The sequence below is a fragment of the Accipiter gentilis genome, chromosome 31 (genome assembly GCF_929443795.1).
Source record: "Accipiter gentilis chromosome 31, bAccGen1.1, whole genome shotgun sequence".
In the NCBI taxonomy this organism is placed as follows: Eukaryota; Metazoa; Chordata; class Aves; order Accipitriformes; family Accipitridae; genus Astur; species Astur gentilis.
This window is the reverse complement of record NC_064910.1, coordinates 7,858,126-7,879,708: the sequence shown is the minus strand read 5'-3', so window position 1 is coordinate 7,879,708 and position 21,583 is coordinate 7,858,126. Positions and strand designations below refer to the sequence as shown.

Genomic DNA, 21,583 nt, shown 5'->3' with positions numbered 1-21,583 from the left:
GAGCAAGAGCTGAAGTTATTTAAAAAGACAGGAGATAAACAAATGCACGCAATTTGTTGAAACTTATTGCACGTGAAGGAATGCCGTCTTTCTCCAACTTGATGTGGACTACACAACTCCTCTGTGTGCCCCAGTGGGGAAGTAACAGGGAGATGGCACATTAATTTTGAAACTTCTGTGGCGTGTCCATGCTCGCAGTAAAAGCTCTCCATGTCTATGATTTGCCCTCATTCATTCCAGTCCAGGAAAGCCCTTGTGTATGTGCTTAAGCTCTGCTGAAGTCAATGGGATTTCAGTACAAGCTTAAAGTTAAGAATCTATTGAGAGCTTTCCTGAATAGGGATCTGTGCTTATTGCACTTGGTTCAATCAGCCCATGAGATTTTGGTTTCTGAGTTTTTCAGCACAAGAATAGAAAGGGTATGTTTTGTGCATTAAGATCAGTTCTTTCTAGTATTTCTAGTGTGTGAAGATGTTTGGAGAGTGGTACAGAACAATTCATTCTGAAGAGACATCATTGTATATTGTACATATGCACATGTCTACACTCAGAAAAATTTTGCTCAATGTTGAAGAAATATTCACCTTTGTTTGGATCAATGCTGTGGTTGACTATTTCTGTAGCACAGTGTCCAGAATAACTGAATTATCCATGGAAGGTATACTGTCCATGTGAATGGCACACAGTCATTATGACAAGTGAGCGCTATTCCGCACCCAGTGAAGTCCTTGTTGAGTGTACTGAACTAAATGCTCCATACTGCTGTGCAAGGTGATAGGTCCCATCAATGCGTCCAAGTCGTTAAAAAAATCTACAGGGAAAAAAAAGATTCAGCATCAGAAGAGTGAAGCTGTATTTGCTACTTGTCACCCTTTAATAGATTTTATTCTCTTGCAAATTGAGTCAAGCTGAACATTTCATGGGAATGAAAGTTTAGTGCTGGTGAGATTAATTTTAAAGCCCTGTGGTTCATGATGTTACAGGCTGATGCACAACAATTTTCTTTTTAAAGAACAAAACAGTGAGTTCTTTGGCTTTGCTTTTCATTAATTTCCATTGAGTCTTGATAAAGAAAACAGATGCTGGGCAAGATTTATTTTGAGATTAAGGACAACTGCATCAAAAAGTCTGCACACAAGTGTCTATCCGTACATATGCTAGATATTTAAGCTACTATGACAGAAAAATAGAGGCCTGTACAACATGGTCAACTCAGCCTACAGAGTAATTTGGCTAACTAGCCACTACAGACTTAATTCAGTTGCCTGCTTGGAGGCATGTAGTGCCCGTTTGAGGTGCTCTCCAAAGGCAGTTGATACAAACAGCCTGGCATGGCAGATCTAACACAGGACGTACAGGACACTTCTGGAGTGGCAGCGTAGGTAAGGATGGCATTTGGCAGCTATGGTTAGGCAATTGAATTGTATCCCTGTCTCCTCTTCAGGGTTAACTGAACAGCTCTCTGAACTCTGCTGTTTTTATTGAACAAAGCTCCATCAACTGGAATGGGAGATTAGCCCCTCAACTCATATACGCACACCTACACTTAGTTGTCCCCATTTTGATTTGAATCCTGCCCACGCCCCTGCCTTAAATACATAAATTAGCTTGAAAACCAAGGAATACTTTACCATCAAGTCAGAAGCTGAGGCACTTGCTCATGGAAACCAGTTCAGCTGATAGAAGTTTGCTCTGAAGGTGCAGTGAGGTACCTTGTTCCCATCTGTGTCTGCTCGGGTGGGGGGAGGGCTAGGGGGCTGTTATTCCTTCTGCAGAAGGGAATTGTGCTCCTGCTTTTTGATGTGGTCTGGCTAAACGCATCCCATCCAGCTCCACGACTTTGGGGGGGCAGGAAGCTGCCTGACCTCCCACAAACCTTTCTCTCCAGAATGACACAGATGGCACTGAATGGTACCCACAGCTATGTCTGTGACCTCTCTGTCACCAGTCCTGACCAGCCAAATAAAGAAAAAAGTTACATGCTTCTGAGCGAGACGGCTATCAAAATTGCCTTTTGGGGCCGTTTTGGAACAGACTAGGAGCAGACTGAAGAAAAAAAATCACCTCCGCAGTCCTACTTTGCAGACAGGATTCCTATCAAAATAGTTATTTCCCTGATCAAAATCACGTGACAGTCTTCCCGAATAGTCCACTGCCTTGACTCACTCACCTCTGTTTTCCTTGGCCAGGTTGTCAGCCATCTCCCAGTAGTCATAGCTATGCAGGATGCTGTTGGTGATGCTGACGTGGTTGGCGGCCATCTGATGAATGCGCTGCGGGATGCTGATGATAGGAGATGGGGAAGGGGCCCCTGTGCTCCCCTGGGATCCTACAGAGCTGACTGGAGAAGGGCTAGGGGACATCGGTGATGGAGTTCCTGTGCTCCTGGAAACAGATGTTAATACAGTTGCTTAAAAGATGTTGGGATTAAAAACATGAGAGTATCAGAACATACTGCATGTAAGGAAATATAATTTCTGACTGCCAATCTGACTGCCAATGATGTAAGTTTCTGTATGACTTACTTTCCACTGGCACCCCAAGGAGATGGGTTCTGGGCAGCTTTTGATGAATTCTGTAAAGGAAAAAATAATTCACAATGCCTATAATTTATATAAGACTATGAAATGAAGAACATTAAGCAGTATAAAAGTAAAGAAATGTAAAGAAAAAATTGTGCGGATAGAACTATTCAAGTCTCCTGATGCAATAAACCCACTCAGCCTAGTTTGGTGTTGTGATGAAGCAGTGCTGCAGCACAGATCCAAATCACAGTCTATTGGGGATGGGGACAGATTAGGAAAACCTGTTAGCTGAAACTGAAACTTTTCACAGAAATCCTGGGAGTTCAGAAGAAAGTGCTGCTAGGACTCTTTGTGAGGTTTAGGCTGGAATTTCTTGTGATAGAGAAAACCAGAAAGATTTCCTCCTGCCCCAAAGACAAATGTCATTCCCCTAGGACCTGCGAGACTGTGCAAGTCTGCTCAGCCTGGCTGACCACAGGGATGTGAACATGAGGCTCCCTCAGCTCCGATGGGTGTTTAAACCACCAGGCTGAAGAATGTCGTTCACGATTGCTCCTCTTGGAGCAGTTCTCCTTGGTCTGAATACGGCAGCATTCACAGGGTCAGAGAGACTGCCCTTGTAGACTGGTGGTTGTTCTAGCTGAAGGGTTACCCAGACCATCCCTGAAAGGGACATTAGATCATTTAGTGTGATCTCTTGTGTACCTGCGGTCATTAAGACCCTCACTGTTATACATACTGTGCTTAGCCTAAAGAATTTTATCGCTTGAGGAGAGACTACCTTGTACAAGCACTATGTTTACAGAGCAGGAGAAAATCAGGTGTCTGCAATAATAGAAACTGAATAGCTAAAATGATTCTAGTAGTTAATCTGCAAGAGCTGGTGAGAATTTACTGGCACGTTCCTGCCCATTTGACCTGTGGAAAAACTCCTCCCCTTTCCCAAATGCAGTGACTGATTTAATCGTGGGCCTGTGAGAAAGAAGGATGTAGAAACCAGAAGTCTAAACCAAAACTTTTGTAGTCCAACCCATCCCTAGCCTCATATTCCGCAATGGCCAGTCTCTGATTCTTCAGAGCAAAGTGACCTCCTTGCACTCTCCCCTGAAACCGTACACGCAGATAATTGTGTGCTGGAGAACAACCTTCCCTTCTTGACAACGACGGGAGACCAAGTGAATTCCTGCAGCTCAAGATCTGTTTATGGATATTGTTTAAATGCAAGGCTGCAGGTGTTGCAAGCTGCAGGAGTTACAAGCATTAACAGCAGTACAAAAACTCTTGGCGTCCCATGGCTTAGGAAGGAAAAGTGATAAACAAGAGGCTTTGGAGCTTCACAGATTTCAAGGCCAGTAATTCCCCAGGACACTCAGTCTACAGTTTCCCTTTTCCACCAATCATGGAGCTTTTAGCAGAAGATAAATTACTTTTTAAATTTATTTTATTTTATTCTTTTTAGAAGGATAGCCAGTCATATAGAAATCCTAAGACACTTTTTATCCTCCTTGTCCTCCTGCGTCCTGTTCTAATGTTTAGCAGGCCTCATGGTTAGTAGAACAGATTCTGTTTCAGGGTTTCAAGATTTAATTTGCTGAACTTCAGTGCTAGCTTTTGGATTTTGTTGGTCCAATGCCAGCAAAACTGCATGTCGCCTGGTATTATCAGCTCTGTTTCCATATACACAATGTTCACATCCTCTCTTAACCTGTTCTGCAGTAAGCTGGGCACATCTCCTGAGCCTCTCTTCAAAAGGTTTGTTTTCTCAGTTTTGATGTGTCCTCTGAACTTCCTCTTGTGTTCCCACATCTTTCATGTGCACACCAAAACTGGCTGTATTTTAGCAGCGATCACATCAGTGCTGTGTGCACCCTGGCATTCTTCCTGCATTTGGATACTGATACTACATCCCATGTAAGTAAGTGGTATGAAAACTAAACTTCGGAGTGTCCCACAGGGGGCTCTTCCTTCGATGGGTTTTCCTTTTTTTTTGGCAGGAAGGGCTAAGGTGTGAAAGGAAAAAACCGAAAAGTTCTCATTTACCATCCTAAATAGAACCAACCTGTGAATCCTCAGCATTTGTTCCTCTTACAGAATAGTTTCTTTTTTTTTTTCCTCCTTTTCATCTCTGATCTGTCTCAGAATTACTGGCCTTCATCTTTCTAGTGTAATGGAAACTGACTACACACGTTATTTACTTACAGAGTTGGAGGCAGGAAAATATGAAAATCGAAGTGGCGTCAAGGATACTTCTGCTGTAAATGTAACCAGCGTCTGCCTTACTGTACCACTTCCCACACCTTTTTTCTCATGTTTTAGGTATATTACTCCAGCTTCCTCTCAGTTCTGCACCAGAAAGGTGGGGGTAAGGATTCTAAAGAGTGTAATATTGTAAGGGACCATCTTTTATCCAACTTTGCTTACTGCTACTCATTATTCTGGTTTCTTTATGCTCTCAAATGTGTCTCATCCCTGAATATCTGTGGCTTCTTTTTAATTCTCTGCTGCATTAATTTTTTTTATAATGGAAATAAAATGCTTAAAAGGAGATTTAAATAATCATTTTTTCTTTTCTAAAAGAAAAGTGTGTCTAATTTTCCCTGCAAATGTGTGTGACAAGGTTTAAAATCTCTCACTGATTGATAATATATGTGGAAGTTCTTAATGCAGTCAGCATTTCACATCACTTGGTTTTGAAAGCTTTTAGATACCAAATATGAAATGAGTGGAGAATTGGCTTGTTTTCCACTGAAAATTACAGCAAATGGATCTTTTTCCATTTTTACTTTCAAAGGTGAGAATACTTTCTAATGTGAAACTACGCTATCATTATATCAGCAGGAGCTCTGCAAAAAAACAAGCTCATCTTGGCTATAGCAGAGTATAAGTCCATTTTATGTTTGCTGTGAAACAGTTTCTGTCTGCTAGTAGGAGACATTTTACATGGTTGAGAGCCTGACCATCCTGTTCTTAATGCAGGTATTCTCTGAACTGGTAAAGAAAAATAAAGTACTGTAATAGGCACATATTTCTTTCCCCTGAAATCAAGTCTTTGTTAGAGAAACAACGTGTTGAATTATATATTGCTAAATTTTTAGAAGCAATTACAGTGACTTCAATTTCAGTTTGACAATAACAGATCTGTCAATTTCCTTCACTGTCTTCATGTGTTCAGAATCTGGTCATGAGCATTCGTGCTTGTATTTGAATTTTTTTATTAACAAAATGTCAAAGGATGGATGTTTTTCATTTCAAGGTACCTCCCTCTGCAAAAAAAACCCCTAACAGCTGAGCCCTGTGTTCAAAGACAAGTCCTGCAAAGCAGCTTGTCTTAAAGCACTTTTATGTTTTTTTTTTTTTTTTTTTTTTTTAATTAGAAAGACAAAGGCTAATTTTGTGTTAGATCAAATGCTGGGTGGACTAACTGCTAGGTGAGCTCCACCTGGAAGGTTTTGGTCTTGAGATACTTTCCAAAGAAAGGTTGCCTGTCACATAAAATATATTAACATACTTTGAATGACTTCCTGTCTTATTCAAAATAACCAAGGTTTGGACCTGGCAGAGGGTGGAAAATGGAAGCAGTAGCAGGCAAAGCAAAGCAGGAAGGGGGGGCCAGCAGTGCCGTGCCAAGTACATGGCAGGCGGTTTGGTTGCCCTCTGATGCTTTCATACAACTCCCGCTGAAGTCAGCGTGGGCTGGTTGCCGGTTCCTTGGGTAAGAACACGTCCCACTGCACTGTCCTACCTATTGATGCTGCTAAGTGGAAGCCCTGCAGTTGAGGACTGATCTAGATCAAAGTCTTCAACTCACAGGTAGTCTGGTGGGTCGTGTAAGTCTGGAGGGGATTCTTAGAGCAAAATCTGCAAAACCTATTCACAACAGAGCTGCATAGCACTAGACAATTGACCAAGAATGAGCTGAAATTACCTGCTTGTTAATACAATAAATTTCTCATCCTTCATGAAGGGACACAGTGTGTATTTTTGCAAAGAGGGGCCCTCATGAACACAGAACTGACTCAATTCTAGAACTGACTAGAGATCAGGTGTTGCCATGGGATTCTATGGTAAAACTCTACTGGCTTCATAGGGGAAGAACTAAGCCCAGCACAGCTACTTTTTTTATTAAGATGCTATATTTCCCATAATGACACACCGATTTAAAAACATGTCATAAAGAATGCACCTTGAAATACTCAATAAGCGCTTTCGAATACTTGACTGCATGGTCTCTCTTGAGTCGGAACATCCTCCAGTACAGAAGGGCCAGGCAGCGGTAACTAGAACAAAAGGGAGAACAGAAGGTAAAGTGTGCCCCCTGAACAGAAGTCCCAATTAATTAACTTAAATTCTCAAACTAACACAGTGGAATGCTGACAGTACCTTGCTTATAGTTTTTATCACCATTTGTTCACAGTACTTCACATTTTGCCATGGATTCATGAGCAAAACTAGGTATTGCAGCCAGGACAGGTCACACTGACAAACGCTACCAGTGAGGTACTAAATTAACCGTACTCAGAAGGGTTTGCAGGGTTGGGTTCCCAGGCCTTGGCTCTGACTTGAAGCCTGCACACTTGACCAAAGACCTCTCTGTGAAAAGGTCATTACAGGCCTGGAACTCAACATGTGCATTTTTATTTTTTTTTTATTCCTTTTTGTAAATGCAAAGGCAGCCTTTTGGTGTATCTCATCCCGGGCCTTTATTACAAGAGCCCGGAGCCTGTACGATGAACTAGAGTTAGAATGGGTGTATTTTGTGTACACCCAGTGGTCTCTCTTCCAGCAGCTGGAGATAGCTGGGAAACAGGGAAACATCGGACCTGCCCAGATTTCACTGGCCAAGCTCCTCTGCGGGAAAGCAGAACAGAGATTGCGTTGGAGCCTGCAGGCTGTTCCTGGGCCACCTGCCTGATTTGTTGCCCAGAGGAAACCAGGAGCGGGCTGAAAAACTCGATGTACTGCAGTAGTGGAACTGTCTGCCCTTGTGCTCCTTGTTAGTCTGCAGAGCGCTGCACACCTTTAATGCTATGTAATTAAATGAGAGTAATAGCTATTAACTATAATTATACATCACAATAACTGATAATCTGCATTCAGGACGCACAAACTCTTTTCTTCACTCTTGGCTTTAGGTGCACCGGTCTATTTTCCGAATGAGGACTCGCCGCCACCTTTTCCCAGCAAGCTTTTGGATTGGCAAGCGTGGGATTGCCCCTCGGTAGCACAGCTTTGGAAGCAAAGATCTGGTGTGTTTTACTTCTCCTTTGGCAGCAGAGGCCTTATTTCTAAAAGCAGTTTTTAGTCTCGGAGCCAAGCCGAAGCACCAGGAGGTGACTTGAGTTTGGAAGCGCAGAGCTCCCCCCACCTCCCCGCACCCAGGAGCTGCCCAAACCCCAGCAAACCCTTCGAATGAACAAATTGCTCTTGGGGGGAAAACCCCCCCAAATCCCAGCCAGGGTTCCTCAGCCCGTGTCGCGTCCCGAAAGCAGCAAGGTGAATTTCTGCCTGTGGCCGCTGGAGGACAGCCTCTCCTCAGGAGAAGGGCAGCCGGGTGGGCCGGTGGGCTGGCAGCCTGCCCGGCGGGCGCCGGGAGCAGCCGGGGGACGCGGTGGCCTCGCAGCCACCATCACTCTCACTCTGTCACCTTCACAGGTACAGCACATATGCAAATGGTGTCAGCTCATCTGCTGGCTGGCAGACGGGGAGTTAAGATTGCTATTCATGGCCCAGAGAAGGCACCGGCTGCTTTCCCTCGCTCTGACCTTTCTGCTGGAACAGATGCAGCGGCTCTGTGAATTTGGATGTGGTTCTGCACACGCCGAAGCGCTCCGGCAGTTCTGAGCAACCCTTCATAATATTGCTTTTTTCTTTTTCTTTTTTTTTTTCTTTTTTTTTTTTTTTAACCGTTCTTTAGTTGTTTTCCCACCTAAGCGTTTTTAAAGCAATTGCCGTGAATGCATTCTGGGCTCCTCCCGATGGCACAGCAAAGCAGTGACAAAGAAAGGGCATTTAAAAAAAAAAAAATTGCAGCTCTGAATATTTTGTTCTTTTTCCTACAAATGCTTAATTAGGACTCCTTATTTATGGAGGCTAAAGACGCATTTAATTTGGGTTTTTAACAGATGGTTAATAGATGTTAAAAACACACTTGCCGATTGTAAATGTCCACTTACTGAGAATCAGTAACCATGTAATAGGTATTTTATGTATTAACTGCATAGATATTAATTAAAATTAGATTTTAATAACATTTTAGTATTTTACTAGCAATCGGCAACCATCCTATAGAATCTAAGGTGCATGCATATATGTCTAGAAATCTCAATTTAGAAGGCAATCCGAGAGGCTTAATTACCACCATCACTGTATCTCCCTCCATATAATATAAATATAATTTATGATTATCGAGCCTAAAATGTCAGCCTCAAAAGAAATTACTGAGCTATTGGTACAAAAGTACATCACTCATAAAAACAACAAACCGTCAGGCATTTAAAAATTAATTATGCTGACGTACCATAGCTGACCTGTCACAGTCAATAGGTATGAATTGTTTATTTACAGAGACAGAATGCAGACCTGGTACAGTGATACAAGGGCTGGACCTTCGCGGAGCAGAAAGAATTATCTTAATTTCAATAGACAACATAATCCTACCTAGCTGCGTCCAACATCTGATTTTTAAGAACTGTCTCACTGCAGAAAAGAAGCCTTCTGAGGAAAGCTTGATCTACTAACCATAATGCTGCCAGCTGTTTGTCTTCTGGCGTGGCATTGGGGCCTGAGTGGGTTTTTAGTCTTACTGCGTACCTTAAACAAAAGGAAAAAAGCCAATGTGAGTTAACTGAGACAGCTTTATGTTACTGGTCAGACAGCCAAGCTGGCCGATGTTATTTGATCTGCCCCCTTATAGATATTTGCTCAAGTTACCAGACATACAATGTGCTTTTTCTGGTTGTGTTTCAGAGCTGTTTTGCCATTAGCGGTGCCTCCTTGCACTCTTTAAACAGCAGTAACTTCCCTGAACATCCGTCAGTCCAGAGGGGAGCCCAGCTGGCAAGGTGATGCTGTCCTACCGAAATAACCTCTGCTGCTGTGGAGACCCAGTTACACAGAGTTCATGCAGAAAGGTTTTCACAGCAGTTGAAGGCAGACAGCCTGCCTTGAAGCTGGTGCTGCCCTCACCCTGCCAGTTCTGAGCACGTCTACCCAGATTTGCTCCTCCAAGCAGAGCACAGCAGAGGGGGAACATGTGGCTCAGAGCTATTTTTGCTCATATGACATTACATTCAAATTCTATAAATATTAAACATCCACAGAGGTAGCACTGCTGTTTCAAGAGTGTATGTGCTATGCAATCACAAATTAGTTTCTGGAAATCTCAGCTTCCAGCTGAATACCTGAACAATGGACAAGGTTAGGACAACACACAGCACTTCTGGGCTCGCTTCCAGAAAAATACCTGTTCCCCATAATTAGCTGCTTGTGTTTCTTCTTATCTTTGCTTTCAAACTTTAATCCTGATATCTGTGCAAAGATTCAGTATGAACATGTTGTTTCAACAGCCATACCTAGCAAACCACTTATTTTTCTGAGCTGCAGCAAGTGAGATCAACAGCAATTCACACTACAACACAACCACAGCTACACACATTATTGAAAGCTATGGATCTGCAAGCAAAATTCATTTCCAGAGTCAGGACCATATATTTGCTATCATGAGAAAAGATAGGGAAGACAAAGAAGGAGCTTTCTGCCTTTTCAAAAAAAGAAGGGAAGAATTTCAGAGATGGGATGTACTATTTTCTTACTGAAAAAAATGCTTGATTTTGCTTAATAACCTTCCAGTTAGAAAGCTGGCCTCAATCCACTGAAATGCATGACAGCTCTAAGTGGAATAAACCACCAGTGGAATTGTTAACATGCGAGAAAATCTTCACATCAACACTAAATCCAAAAGAATGCAATTGTTTTAGAAGCTTTGCTTCATTATGGATATGATTAAAAATTAAAATGTTTTCCTTCCTAAGAACTTAGTCCTGATGAGAGCTGCGTGGCTGACTGTCCTGAGGCATGATGCCATGGTCACTGACAGTGCAGCTTTCTCCGCTAGCATGGCTGGGTTCGCTCTCTTGTGGAGAGAGTCACTCAGCTGCTGGGATGATTTTGACCTTTGTTTTCTCCACTGACACTGTCAATAATCTTAACTACTAGTACCAGTTATAACAGGGAAAAGGACGTAAGAGACAAACTTTCTTCACAGGGACTGCGGGTGGGACTGAATTCTAGACTGTCCTGTTTGGAGAGCCATGAAGGTGACTAAATGTAGAGGTAGATTTAGTGTGAGCTGGACTGCTTTTGGGAGTCTGCTGGCTACAGTAGGAGCATACACAACAAATGGACCTTGAGTGTCCATTTTTCTATCACTGTTCACATCTTCTTTCAGGTAACCTTTAAACTGCAGTCTTAAACATGTTGCAACATTTTGCAAACTACCACTCCATGAGAATGTTTTGGTATTATGTATTATTATTTTTCTCTTTTGAGTAGCATGGGACTTATATAATGAAACTCTTGAAGTAATTTGCAACTCAAGTAATATGAAAAGCTTTGGTGGTTTTTTTTGGTGGTTTTTTGTTTTTTTTTTTTCCCCCCCCCCCCATTCTACACAATTTCCTGATTTAATTTCCATAGAAATCACAGATAATACTTATACATTATGTATCACTGACCAGGCACTTGGGAGAACCTCACTTCTCCCCTTTTACTGTATCTAGGGAATTATGTGATAATGTGGATGAGCATGTTTGCACAAACAGAGTGACCCCCCGAGGTCATCTCCTCCCTTCCTACCTGATGAGTTCAACTGTTTCTGAATACATTGTATAAGGGGATTTAGATTCCATTGGGCCTTGTTCCATTGCATTTCCACACTCAATGAATGATAGTGCTGCTTCTGCATAATTCAGTGCCTTTCCAAACTTTTCCACCTAGAGGGAAAAAATAAGGACACAGAGAAACAGTGTAATCATCAAGATATGGTTACTTTTGATGGGATTTTCTCAGCATGAATTGTAAACTTGACACAAGTTGGTATACCTTCAGATTCACAATTTTTCCTATGAGAAAGCTAAAGCCCATCAAACTGTGTGTATCACTGAAAATCGTAAGATACAGAAAGTAGAGCTGAAAAAGGCTGTGAGGTGTTATTTAGTCCACAGTCTTGTGTCCAAAGAAGGATCAACTCTGCGTAGGATGTTCCTGACAAACGTTTGTCAAAGCTCTTCCAGGGCTGGAAATTCCACAAACTCATCAGGCTTGTTGTTCCAGCTTTCATTAAAAAGTGTTTCACACATCTTTGCAAATGTAGTTTTTCATCATTCAACAAAGAAAGATAATGATTAGCTTGAACTAAGAGAATTAAAATTAAATACTTTGACTACTAACTCTTACTCAAAGGCTCATCTCTGTTCTCATGTCTTCCTTTTCCCTACCATTTTCAGTACTGCTTGACCACACTCTCCTCTTGTCAGGAATTTTCTGTCTGTATCCTCCTACTCTTTCAGGGGCCACTCTGCTCCTTCAGATTCTTCTGCCATCCTCCTTCCTTGCCCCATTTCTTCTATTTTCAGTACTTCTTTGACTCTGTGTGTGTGTGTGTTAGTGTACTTACATGGATATACTTGCATATATGTCCTCAATGACAGTCCATATGGACATAATGTTCATATATGCACACTTACATAATACTTATCTGCTCTCTGAATTTCATTTTTGGTGTGGATAGAGATGAATCATACTAATACCTCTCTGTCCTGACTTCTCTTTCCTTCAGTCAGAACTCCTGCGGTACATAAAGCCCATTAATGGACTGGATGCATTTGGTTGAAATCTGATGCACACAGTGAAAGGTTAATGGACCTTATTCTTTTCCAAGGGATAAAGGTTTTAAATAGTAACTTTGGAATGGCACACTGGCTTCAATCTATTTTAGGTTCTTATATGACTCCCATTGCGATCATACCGGCAAACTTCACAAACTTTTTATTATATTTCTCTCCCTGACACTCTTGTGCGGGTGGAAGTACTATTATCCCAATTTCACAGATGGGGGACTAAGGAGCAGAGAGACTTAGAGTAATTTTCAGGCTGCTCACTCTAAGTGCCTATGTTAGGTATTGCAGTGCCAAAATAGGAGGTATCGAGCCCAGCAAGGTGATTCACAGTGCCTGGAGGCACTTTGGCAATATGGCAATTCCTCCAGGATCCCTACACAGTCAAGGAGGGAGAAGAAGTACCTGCAAAGGGCAATTCACAAGGTGTAAGGAAGGTGCTGGTCCACTGTGTAGGGAAGCTGAATGTGAAGGTTATTTCAATAACCTAATACTGATGGGAGGCTATTTAAACTGTGCCTAAGTGACTTTCATGCAGGAAGCTTGTGGCAGAGCAGAGAATAATGCTTGCACCTCCTGTTTCTGGGAGTCTACCATAAAAACATTTCTCTTCAGGCTAAGAATTTCCTTTGCATATTAAGTAATCTTTTCCATTCTGTTTAAAGCAACACACTAAAATGTACCATTTGTACTTCTCCACAATATTTTCTGATTTAAGACTCACTTTAGAGTAATATGGAACTGAATAAACCATGGAAATTTGTGCTAATAAACTCAGGTAGAGTGCAAAACTCAGTGTTAGTGTCCTAAATTAAGGGCCTGCTTCTGCTTCCTTGGCCTTTTTACATTCTGCACAGCTGAGAAAAAGAGGTGAAGAAACAGAGGCTCTGAGCTAGCTTTCTTCTTTCCTGCTGCTGTAACAACAAAGTGTCTGTCTGACAGAGCAAGGCAGGACTGCAGCTACTCCCAACCTCCAAGACAGCCATATTAATGCAGTGTTCTATCCCGCATATTGTGTCTGCCATCACATAGGCCTAACGTTTTTTAAGACACTGTTAGCTTATTCATAGTGCTGGACAAATGTAGCCTTGGAGAAAGCTTGAGAGATGGCTAAGCAGAACTCTCCTGGAGCACTGCGTACTTTGTTGCACCCATTTGCTTGGAAAGACAAGCACCTCCTTAGTGCTCCATATAACCTCTGATTCCCCCTTTTCTTACTGGCTGCATTTTTAACACATCAAAGCCAGGGCCAAGAATCTGTTTGTTGCAACAGTCCTTTGTTCAAGGTGTTCCTCTGGGGTTACACAGCTCTTTGTGCACTTCTGAGTACGTTAGGAAATGTCTGCCATGAAACCAGGATCCTTTTGGCACTGAGGAGACAAGGCTCTTTAAAAAAAGTACAAATACCTCAGCCACCAGACCAAATTTGGTGATACAATTATAGGGCCTAGCCAGCTAGTTAAACTGAGAAGATAGGTATGTGGATCCCTTACACAGCCTCCATTACTATAGTTACTAATTAAAGCAAAGGAATAAATGGAAAGTTTTATTTATCCAGGCCTTTATCTCAGTAAGTCATTATTTGTTAAGTCATAGTTTATTGGGCTATGAACATTTGATTATATAAACATTTCTTAATTTAACAAGCCTAGCCATCCTTATAATAGATTTTATAATTACCCCAGCAATACTGCACTGATGAAGAAACTGCATTACAAAAATAATTTGGAGCAACATAACTGGAAAGAAAATGTTCTCACCATTGCATCTGCTTTATGCTTCTTCCGTTTAGCTTCCTGCATAAAGTAATCTGCATTGCGTGGCCTACCAGGGGAAAATAAGAAGACATTTTATTATTTTCTGAAGTGCAGAATATTTTAAAGTTATTTTTCCCTTATTTTAAACCTGATTTGCAAACATTTTTTATGAAGAAAATACACTTATCATGTAACCATGCATCTTCTATTTCCAAATTGCTGCCTGTGGAGACAATAGCATTTATGGCTGTTCTCATTCTTTAGAAGTCAGTGATTCAAAGCAAAAAAAAGCTAATAAAATGCGTTTTTATGGATTATATAAACTGCTTCCCAAATTAGTGCAGTTTTGATCTGCAAAACGGATACAAGCGTTAAGCAGAACAAGCTATTCCGTCTTCTCCTCTCCCTGGTGCTTGCTTAACTCTCTTTCTACTCCTCTCTGTACATTGTCATTTGCCTTGGCTTCTCCCTCCTCTCAAAACAAGTGTGTGTTTAATCTCTCCGCTTTGAAAACACACATCGAACCTCCTTGCCTCCACAACTACCATCTCACCTCCCTTCTCCCTCTTATCTGTAAGCATGCCGAGAGCGCTGTTTACTTTTGCTGCCTGGAGTTCATCTCCGACTCAGTGCTGGGCCAGCTGCTGCAATTCCACCGGTGTTGCTCGTGCCAATTTCTCCACTGATTTCTCCTCAAACAGATCTCAGAGACTCCATCCCTTCCTTAACCTACCTGACCCACTGACTGCGTGGCACAAATTCAACTGCCGTGTCTCTGCTGAAATTCACAAGTCCATTTCTGATCCAGACTTACCCACTTCCATTCAAACTGAAAACACAAACTGCTGTCACCTTGGCAATGTCTGGTCACCACCTCAGTGAGCTCCTCATGGCTGAAGGAACTTTCTTCATCTCCTCCCACAAGCTCTCCCTATTGCACCTTTTCCAGTCACTGTGGAGAATAGCCATTTGCCATGTCATTTCAGGCCATAACCTTGCATCTTCGGTTGTTGCCTCTCATAAAAGTCTTTGCATTTCCTGACCCTGCAGATTCTTCCAGTCTCATATATGTAGGACATGGCTGCCTTCTTTCTCTACTCAGCTAAAACATGTCCTCGTTCTTCTCAGCTTATACTGTGGTTACTGCCATATCCTCGTCTCTCTCAGAGAAGGAAGTTTTGCCTTGCAAAATAGTTTTCTTACTATTGGTTAGAGTGTCATCCCTTTGCCCTTATCTCCTGAAAATGAAATATTCCTGAGTAGTCAGGGTATGAATTCTGATGTTTTTACCATTCATGCTTTTAAGTGCTTGGTGTTGTAAATGATATGGTATTATTGCCATTCAGCAATCTGTTGTAGGTAAACCCCAGCCGGCAGCTCAGCCCCACACAGTTGCTCACTCACATCCCCTCCAGTGGGATGGGGGAGAGAATCAGAAGAGTAAAAGTGAGAAAACTTGTGCATTGAGATAAAGACAGACTAATAGATAAAGCAAAGCAGAACAAGGTATTCATCCACTGCTTCCCATCAACAGGCAGGTGTTCAGCCATCTCCAGGACAAGCAGGGCTCCATCACGTGTGATGGTGACTTGGGAAGACAAAAGCCATCACTCCGAACGTCCCCCCTTTCTCCTTCTTCCCCCAGCTTTTATTGCTGAACATAATGTCATATGATAAGGAATCTCCCTTTGGTCAGTTGGGGTCAGCGGTCCCGGCTGCGTCCCCTCCCAACTTCTTGTGCCCCCCCAGCCTCCTCGCTGGTGAAGTGGTGAAACAGAAAAGGCCTTGAGGGTGTGCAAGCACTGCTCAGCAGTAATGAAAACATCCCTGTGTTATCAACACCGTTTTGGTCACAAATCTAAAACAGAGCACCATAAGAACTACTATGAAGAACATTAACTCTATCCCAGCCCAAACCAGGGTTTTTTTTCCTGTTTCTTTTTTTTTTTTTTTTTTTTGAAATTGGGATTTCTCAGCACATTTGTTTAAAAAAATGTTTTGTGTCAGTCAGAGAAGATACAGATCTGAAAACCAAAGTCAGTGGAATGGATGAATAAAATATTATTGCTGATAGCAGTAAGAACATGGTGAGTTCCATAACTGAGATCAGTGGGAGCAAGAAGATCTTGTCAGAAGAGGACAGCCTTATACACTTCCTTGAGACCATAAGGTTATTCGGCAATGGGTTTACTTAGTCTGTTTCCTTCTACTTATGTGCACACAGTTTCAAGGACATTTAATTGCATCATGGAAGGTTAGTCAACCTTATTTTGAAAAGAAGGAAGGCTAAATATCACTAGATGGAAATAAAATCCAAAGTCTGGCTAATTTTGAATGACCTCTGCCTTAAAAATCTTGTTATGAAGAAAACCAGTTCTTTTGATACAACTTTCTTTAAAATATTATTCTCCCTTGGAATGGAATTTCTCCCCAGCTTACTCTACCCAGTAGGTCAGAAAGGGGATTAAAGACAGGTTTGTGACCCAGTATCTCATAACCTAATACAGTTGAAAATACCTCCTGTGCCCAGCAAGATACTAACATTATCTTGATAATAACAAACCATCTGGATTTAGCCTTGGTCAATTATGAAATATTAGACATTGAAACAGTGTTAGGTTGATATAGAAAAATAGCTATGTTTTCAGAGCCATTGAAAGCTTAAAAAAATGTTAAGACCTGTCTCTTCATCTTGTGCAACAACCTAGGTAAGATGGTTTACTGTGAAGTGCCGAAACCCAAAGCAAAGCAGAGCAAATCAACAAGACAGTGGTCTCATCTCTCTGAAATGATCAAAGTGATGAACCTTTACATGATCCTTTCAAACTCAGGTCATTAAAATACGTCCTTTGCAACATTCCCTCCCATATATCACCCAGCACTGTATGTCTAATTTGCTTGTTTGAAGCATGGTAAGGGGCTGTAAAAACAAAGAGAGATAACACAATGTAATTATTGTCTACTTATTTATAAGTTAATTGTAAAATGGTTTTCAACTTGTAGCAGGATTTATTCTCCCGAGTTATGGGTATTAGCTCCCGAGCTAATAATATTATGGGTATAATAATATTATGGGTATTCTCCCGAGCAATGAGGGTATTAGCAAGGGGCATGCACATTACTAAACCAAGAAGCCTGCTTTGAGAACCCTGCTATGGGGTGGTTAACCATAATGCAACGTGCAAGAACTGAAGTAATTGGTTTGTACTAAGTCCAATTGTTTTTTTTTGGGAAGCCTAATATAAAAAAGAAACTATTAAAAGGCCATTTTAAAGCAAAGCATATATATTCTCAATGTGAATGTTTAGGTGTTTCCACAGGAAAAATACAAGATTGGTTTACAAATCAGGGGATGTCTAACAGAAATTAGGATTCATTGGGAAAAAATGGATAGGGTATATTTTCTTCTAGTTTCTTAAACAGAGCTTGTTCAATAGCATTAATAAACACTCCAAGTCAAATTCTGATCTCTTTATGCCATCTATGAAATACTATTCTTCAATTTATCACTACATGTTAATAAACTTCCTATTCAGATTATTAATGTGCATGTTGAGTGAAAATTGAAAGCTGAAATGTCCTATAGATTTAATGTATGTTTATGTACGCTGCATACCTTTCTTACATCATTCTAGTAACAAAATAAGGATGTGCTTGGATTTAATTATTTCCTGATTTTTTAATGAGAAAGAAAGGTTTCAAATTCAGTTTTGTTTAGGCTCCCACTGCACATGAACATCATTTGTCTTTTTAAATCCAGTATACTAGTTTATATTATTATGTCATGAAGTAAAAAACCAGGAAAAAAACCCCTCTTCTATAGGCTCCTTGAAGATAACAGGTTACCTCAGCTCATGGACATATGAAGACACATGAGAAAGCTGATGCATAAATTAATTACTCAGGATAGCTCTTTTGCACACTGAATATTTCATATCTATGAAGTTCACAGAAGATTGTTAATCATGCTCTGATTTTACAGACCTTTATGTTATAGTGACTGAGAACCCATATCTGTTACAAATGTAAAGGTTCATCCAAATTTCCCTGCAGCTTGGCCTATTTAGTTACATTGGTGATAATCTCAGACTGGAGAATTTGCAGGTAATCTCATTGGATGCTAATTTCAGATAACGTGTTATTGATGAGAGGCATCTTGAGGAGAAGCAAATCTGTTTTCCCACTGACGAGATTCAGAAAGATCTATGGCTAAACCCCTTTTCAGGTCTTTGGGCCACGATTTGCAATCCCTCTGCAGATCACAGCCTCGCTACAGCCTGAGAAGCCAGAGAACAGAGAAAATTTCTGCAGTATTAAAATGGTACCAGACTACTGATTGAACGGGAGTGCATGTGAGTAGCAGAAGAAGCATGGAGCCTGAATGTAAACTGAAGTCCCACAGAAAGTTGTTCAGTGACTTCTGGTTTTCAGATAATTGAGTCAGAGTCTCCTCTTAAGTTATTTACAACTGTATGTATCTATTGGTGTCAGCACTGTCACTTCAGATTTACAAACAGCATTCAGACCTCTCTTTAAAAAAAAAAAAAAAATTAAAGAGAAGTCTGACTTCAAATTAACAGGTACAAACAAGTGTTTTATCTCTATTAATAATCTTGACTGCACAAGAAAGCCTTTTGTTTCTGAATATCTGATTGTTGGTACTTTTAGAAATACAGTCGTCTCCAACAAAGCCAAAAAGGAGTTCTAATACACTGCTCTAATGCATCTCATATATCTCTCTGAAAGGCAAGAGAAAGAGCGCAAAGCATCAGTGCCAACTAAGTCAGGCCGCTGGTGAATTCTCCCTGGGATCAAGTGTCATTATGTGAAAACTGGCTGCTCTCGAGGAGAATTTACCCTACTATGTTGATTGGGGAAAGCAATCAAGTACCACTGGAACCATTTCAACGCATTCTCAGTCAACACTAGCCAGTCACCTAGGCACTGCAACAGAATCCAGCCTTTTACAGAAGAACCCCCCCATGGCTAGATCTGATAGTACAAACAAGGCCAGGCTTCCTTTTCAGCAGCGGCATTCAAACCATTTATGACTTTGACAAGGGCAGCCTCAGTAGCATGGCTGTGGCTGAATCCAGGATGAAATTTATCAAACAATCTGCTACTGTCCAGAATTTCTCTCACTCGCCTTGCCACCACTTTCTCTGGGAGCTTGTCGAAAACCAGCAGGAAAGACAGCAGTTCCATTGCTTGTTATGTTGCGCGGGATCTCAGCGTGAGGTGAGATGCCTGCGGGCATCATAATTACTCCCCTTCCAGAAGCAGCCTTTCAGAATTTCCGGGCTGTTGAGCTCCTAAGAGTGGTGTTACCATTACCCAGGTGAAATGCTTGTGTGTGTATATGTTTCTCTCATCCTATTTAGCTCTATGCCATTACAGCGCATCTCTGCCACCTTTGTCTTTTGCTGCCTTCTCTGAATTTAATTTACTCCAGTTCAGCAGATAATTGCAAAAATGTAAACTCATGCAGTAAAAAAAAAAGGGAAGAGAATCAAACAAAGTGAATCAATAAAAGCCTTACTTCGTACAGTAATTTATCAGCATCTACGGCAACATAATCTCCTTGGAACTCAGAGCAACCGCTGGTATTTACAGAGTACAGTGTAGCTTAGATTCCAATATACAATTTTAATTATAACTGCATTCAAAAACACATTTTTCATCTAATTTTTATATTTTATATGAACTAAATACTAAACTATAGCATTTTCTGCTTCATTTACATAATCTACCACTTGTACATTATTTCTTACTGTGGTATGGTGCTTTATGAGGATACATTAAAAAAAAACTAATAAAACTTCAATTAAACATCATAAATGTAGCCAAGTGCATATTTTAATACCCTTCAGAGATAATGCTGCTGAAGTGTTATAAAAAAAGAAACTAGTGCTTCCTCAGTGTACAACAATTGCATGTAATAAAAGCAGCTTAAATCATAATTCTAAATATAGGACCAGTTTCACAACTTTAGTAATCTAGACCCTAAAAAAGTGGGTCTGCTGGAAAGGAACAGAACAGCAAAATAAGCAACTTTAAAATTTGATCAGAGCTAGGGGCAAATCAGAAGAAACTGGCGTAGCCAGGGTTAGTCCATGTCCAGTTTTGAAGCTGTTGCCAGTAGGCCTGAACTTTGAGTCCAAGATGAGAATAAAATCCTATAAGAGGAAGTAAACCATGTAAAGTGAAAGATAGGTGCATACAGCCCTGCCTATTTGCTGTTTCATACTGGGACACGTGTCAGGAGCATGTCTGACGTTGAGTCACAGATAAAGGTGGTCATCTTGGGTTGAAAGGGTAGAGCTGAGCAGGTATTACAATACAAAACAGTGTTCTCCCCTGATGCATCATGGCCTCCTGCTCATTCCACAACTTAAAAGAAAAGCTGTTTTACGGGACATGGCATTGCTGTGTCTGGGCATGGCACACGTGGTGGCACACCAGGTGGGGGAGAGCCCATGGCCCTGTACAAGGTGCGCACCCAGCTATGGGAGTCTCATGCTCACTATGGCAGACCCAGAAGGTCTGGGAAGTTCAGCAGAGGAGCATACAAGTAAAGAGGGCAGAGAGAGTTATTTGTGACCTATTTAAATGACAGTGCTATAGGCATTTCAGAAAGACAAGAACAAAGGATCTGATTGGAGTCGGGCCAAATGTAAGAAAAGTTTACTCAGTCACACAACTACACAACTACCATCTTGTTGGCCTTAGTATAATAAGGTCAATAGCTTAGATTAGATGAATAGATGAATAGTACAGATATGTAGAGAGGGAGTTACTGTTGCAAAAAAACAGCAGACAAAATTAGAGCCTGGCACCTGATTTAAATGAAATGAAGAAGGATAAAATTAGTGGGGTTTCCTATTTTGGGAAAAATGCAAAATCCCCCAGACTAAACATGTGAATGTAGTGAAATACAAGAGACCATGAGAAAGAGTCAAAATCTAGTACAAATTCCTGGGCATGACCCAGATTCGTGACTTAAAGAAATCCATGTGAAATCAATATCCAGACTAAAACATGCAAGGGGGAAGTGTACAAGCAAAGAGAGAAGAATAAAGAAGTATTAACAATAGGGACTTGAGCTTTTGTATTAAAAGCAGAGGGAGAAAACATTACATCCTTGCAGATAAACTACAACTGTGTCTCTTTCAATGTATGCTAAATACGTATTCTGAAATCAACTAATTTCAGTTGAAGGTGGGGTGAAAGCCTTTACAGTCAGACCTAGGGGGAGAGGGCAGGACCACAGAAGTCCAGGTCTATATTGTTTTAAAATACCATGGAATCACACCTTGAATTCTCAAGAGGCAGGTGAAAATCAAAGGCAGAAAGATCTTTCTGGGAGAGGGGCTACCTGGCAGCCAGCTCTGATGTTCCCAGCTCTGAT

General features: G+C 41.1%; 1 protein-coding gene across 1 annotated transcript in view; it reads right to left on the bottom strand.

Moving 5' to 3' along the window:
* Window positions 1-351: 351 nt before the first annotated feature.
* The window catches only part of AFF3 (ALF transcription elongation factor 3), a 327,940-nt gene continuing 306,708 nt past the window's right edge, over window positions 352-21,583 (bottom strand). The window contains exons 15-21 of the mRNA XM_049834235.1: window positions 14,179-14,242; window positions 11,379-11,515; window positions 9,264-9,335; window positions 6,709-6,802; window positions 2,526-2,575; window positions 2,171-2,385; window positions 352-811 (exon numbers count right to left, since the gene is read on the bottom strand). Of these exons, the coding sequence (XP_049690192.1) occupies window positions 690-811; window positions 2,171-2,385; window positions 2,526-2,575; window positions 6,709-6,802; window positions 9,264-9,335; window positions 11,379-11,515; window positions 14,179-14,242 (754 nt within the window). The 3' untranslated portion in view covers window positions 352-689. The remainder of the gene's footprint in view (window positions 812-2,170; window positions 2,386-2,525; window positions 2,576-6,708; window positions 6,803-9,263; window positions 9,336-11,378; window positions 11,516-14,178; window positions 14,243-21,583) is intronic.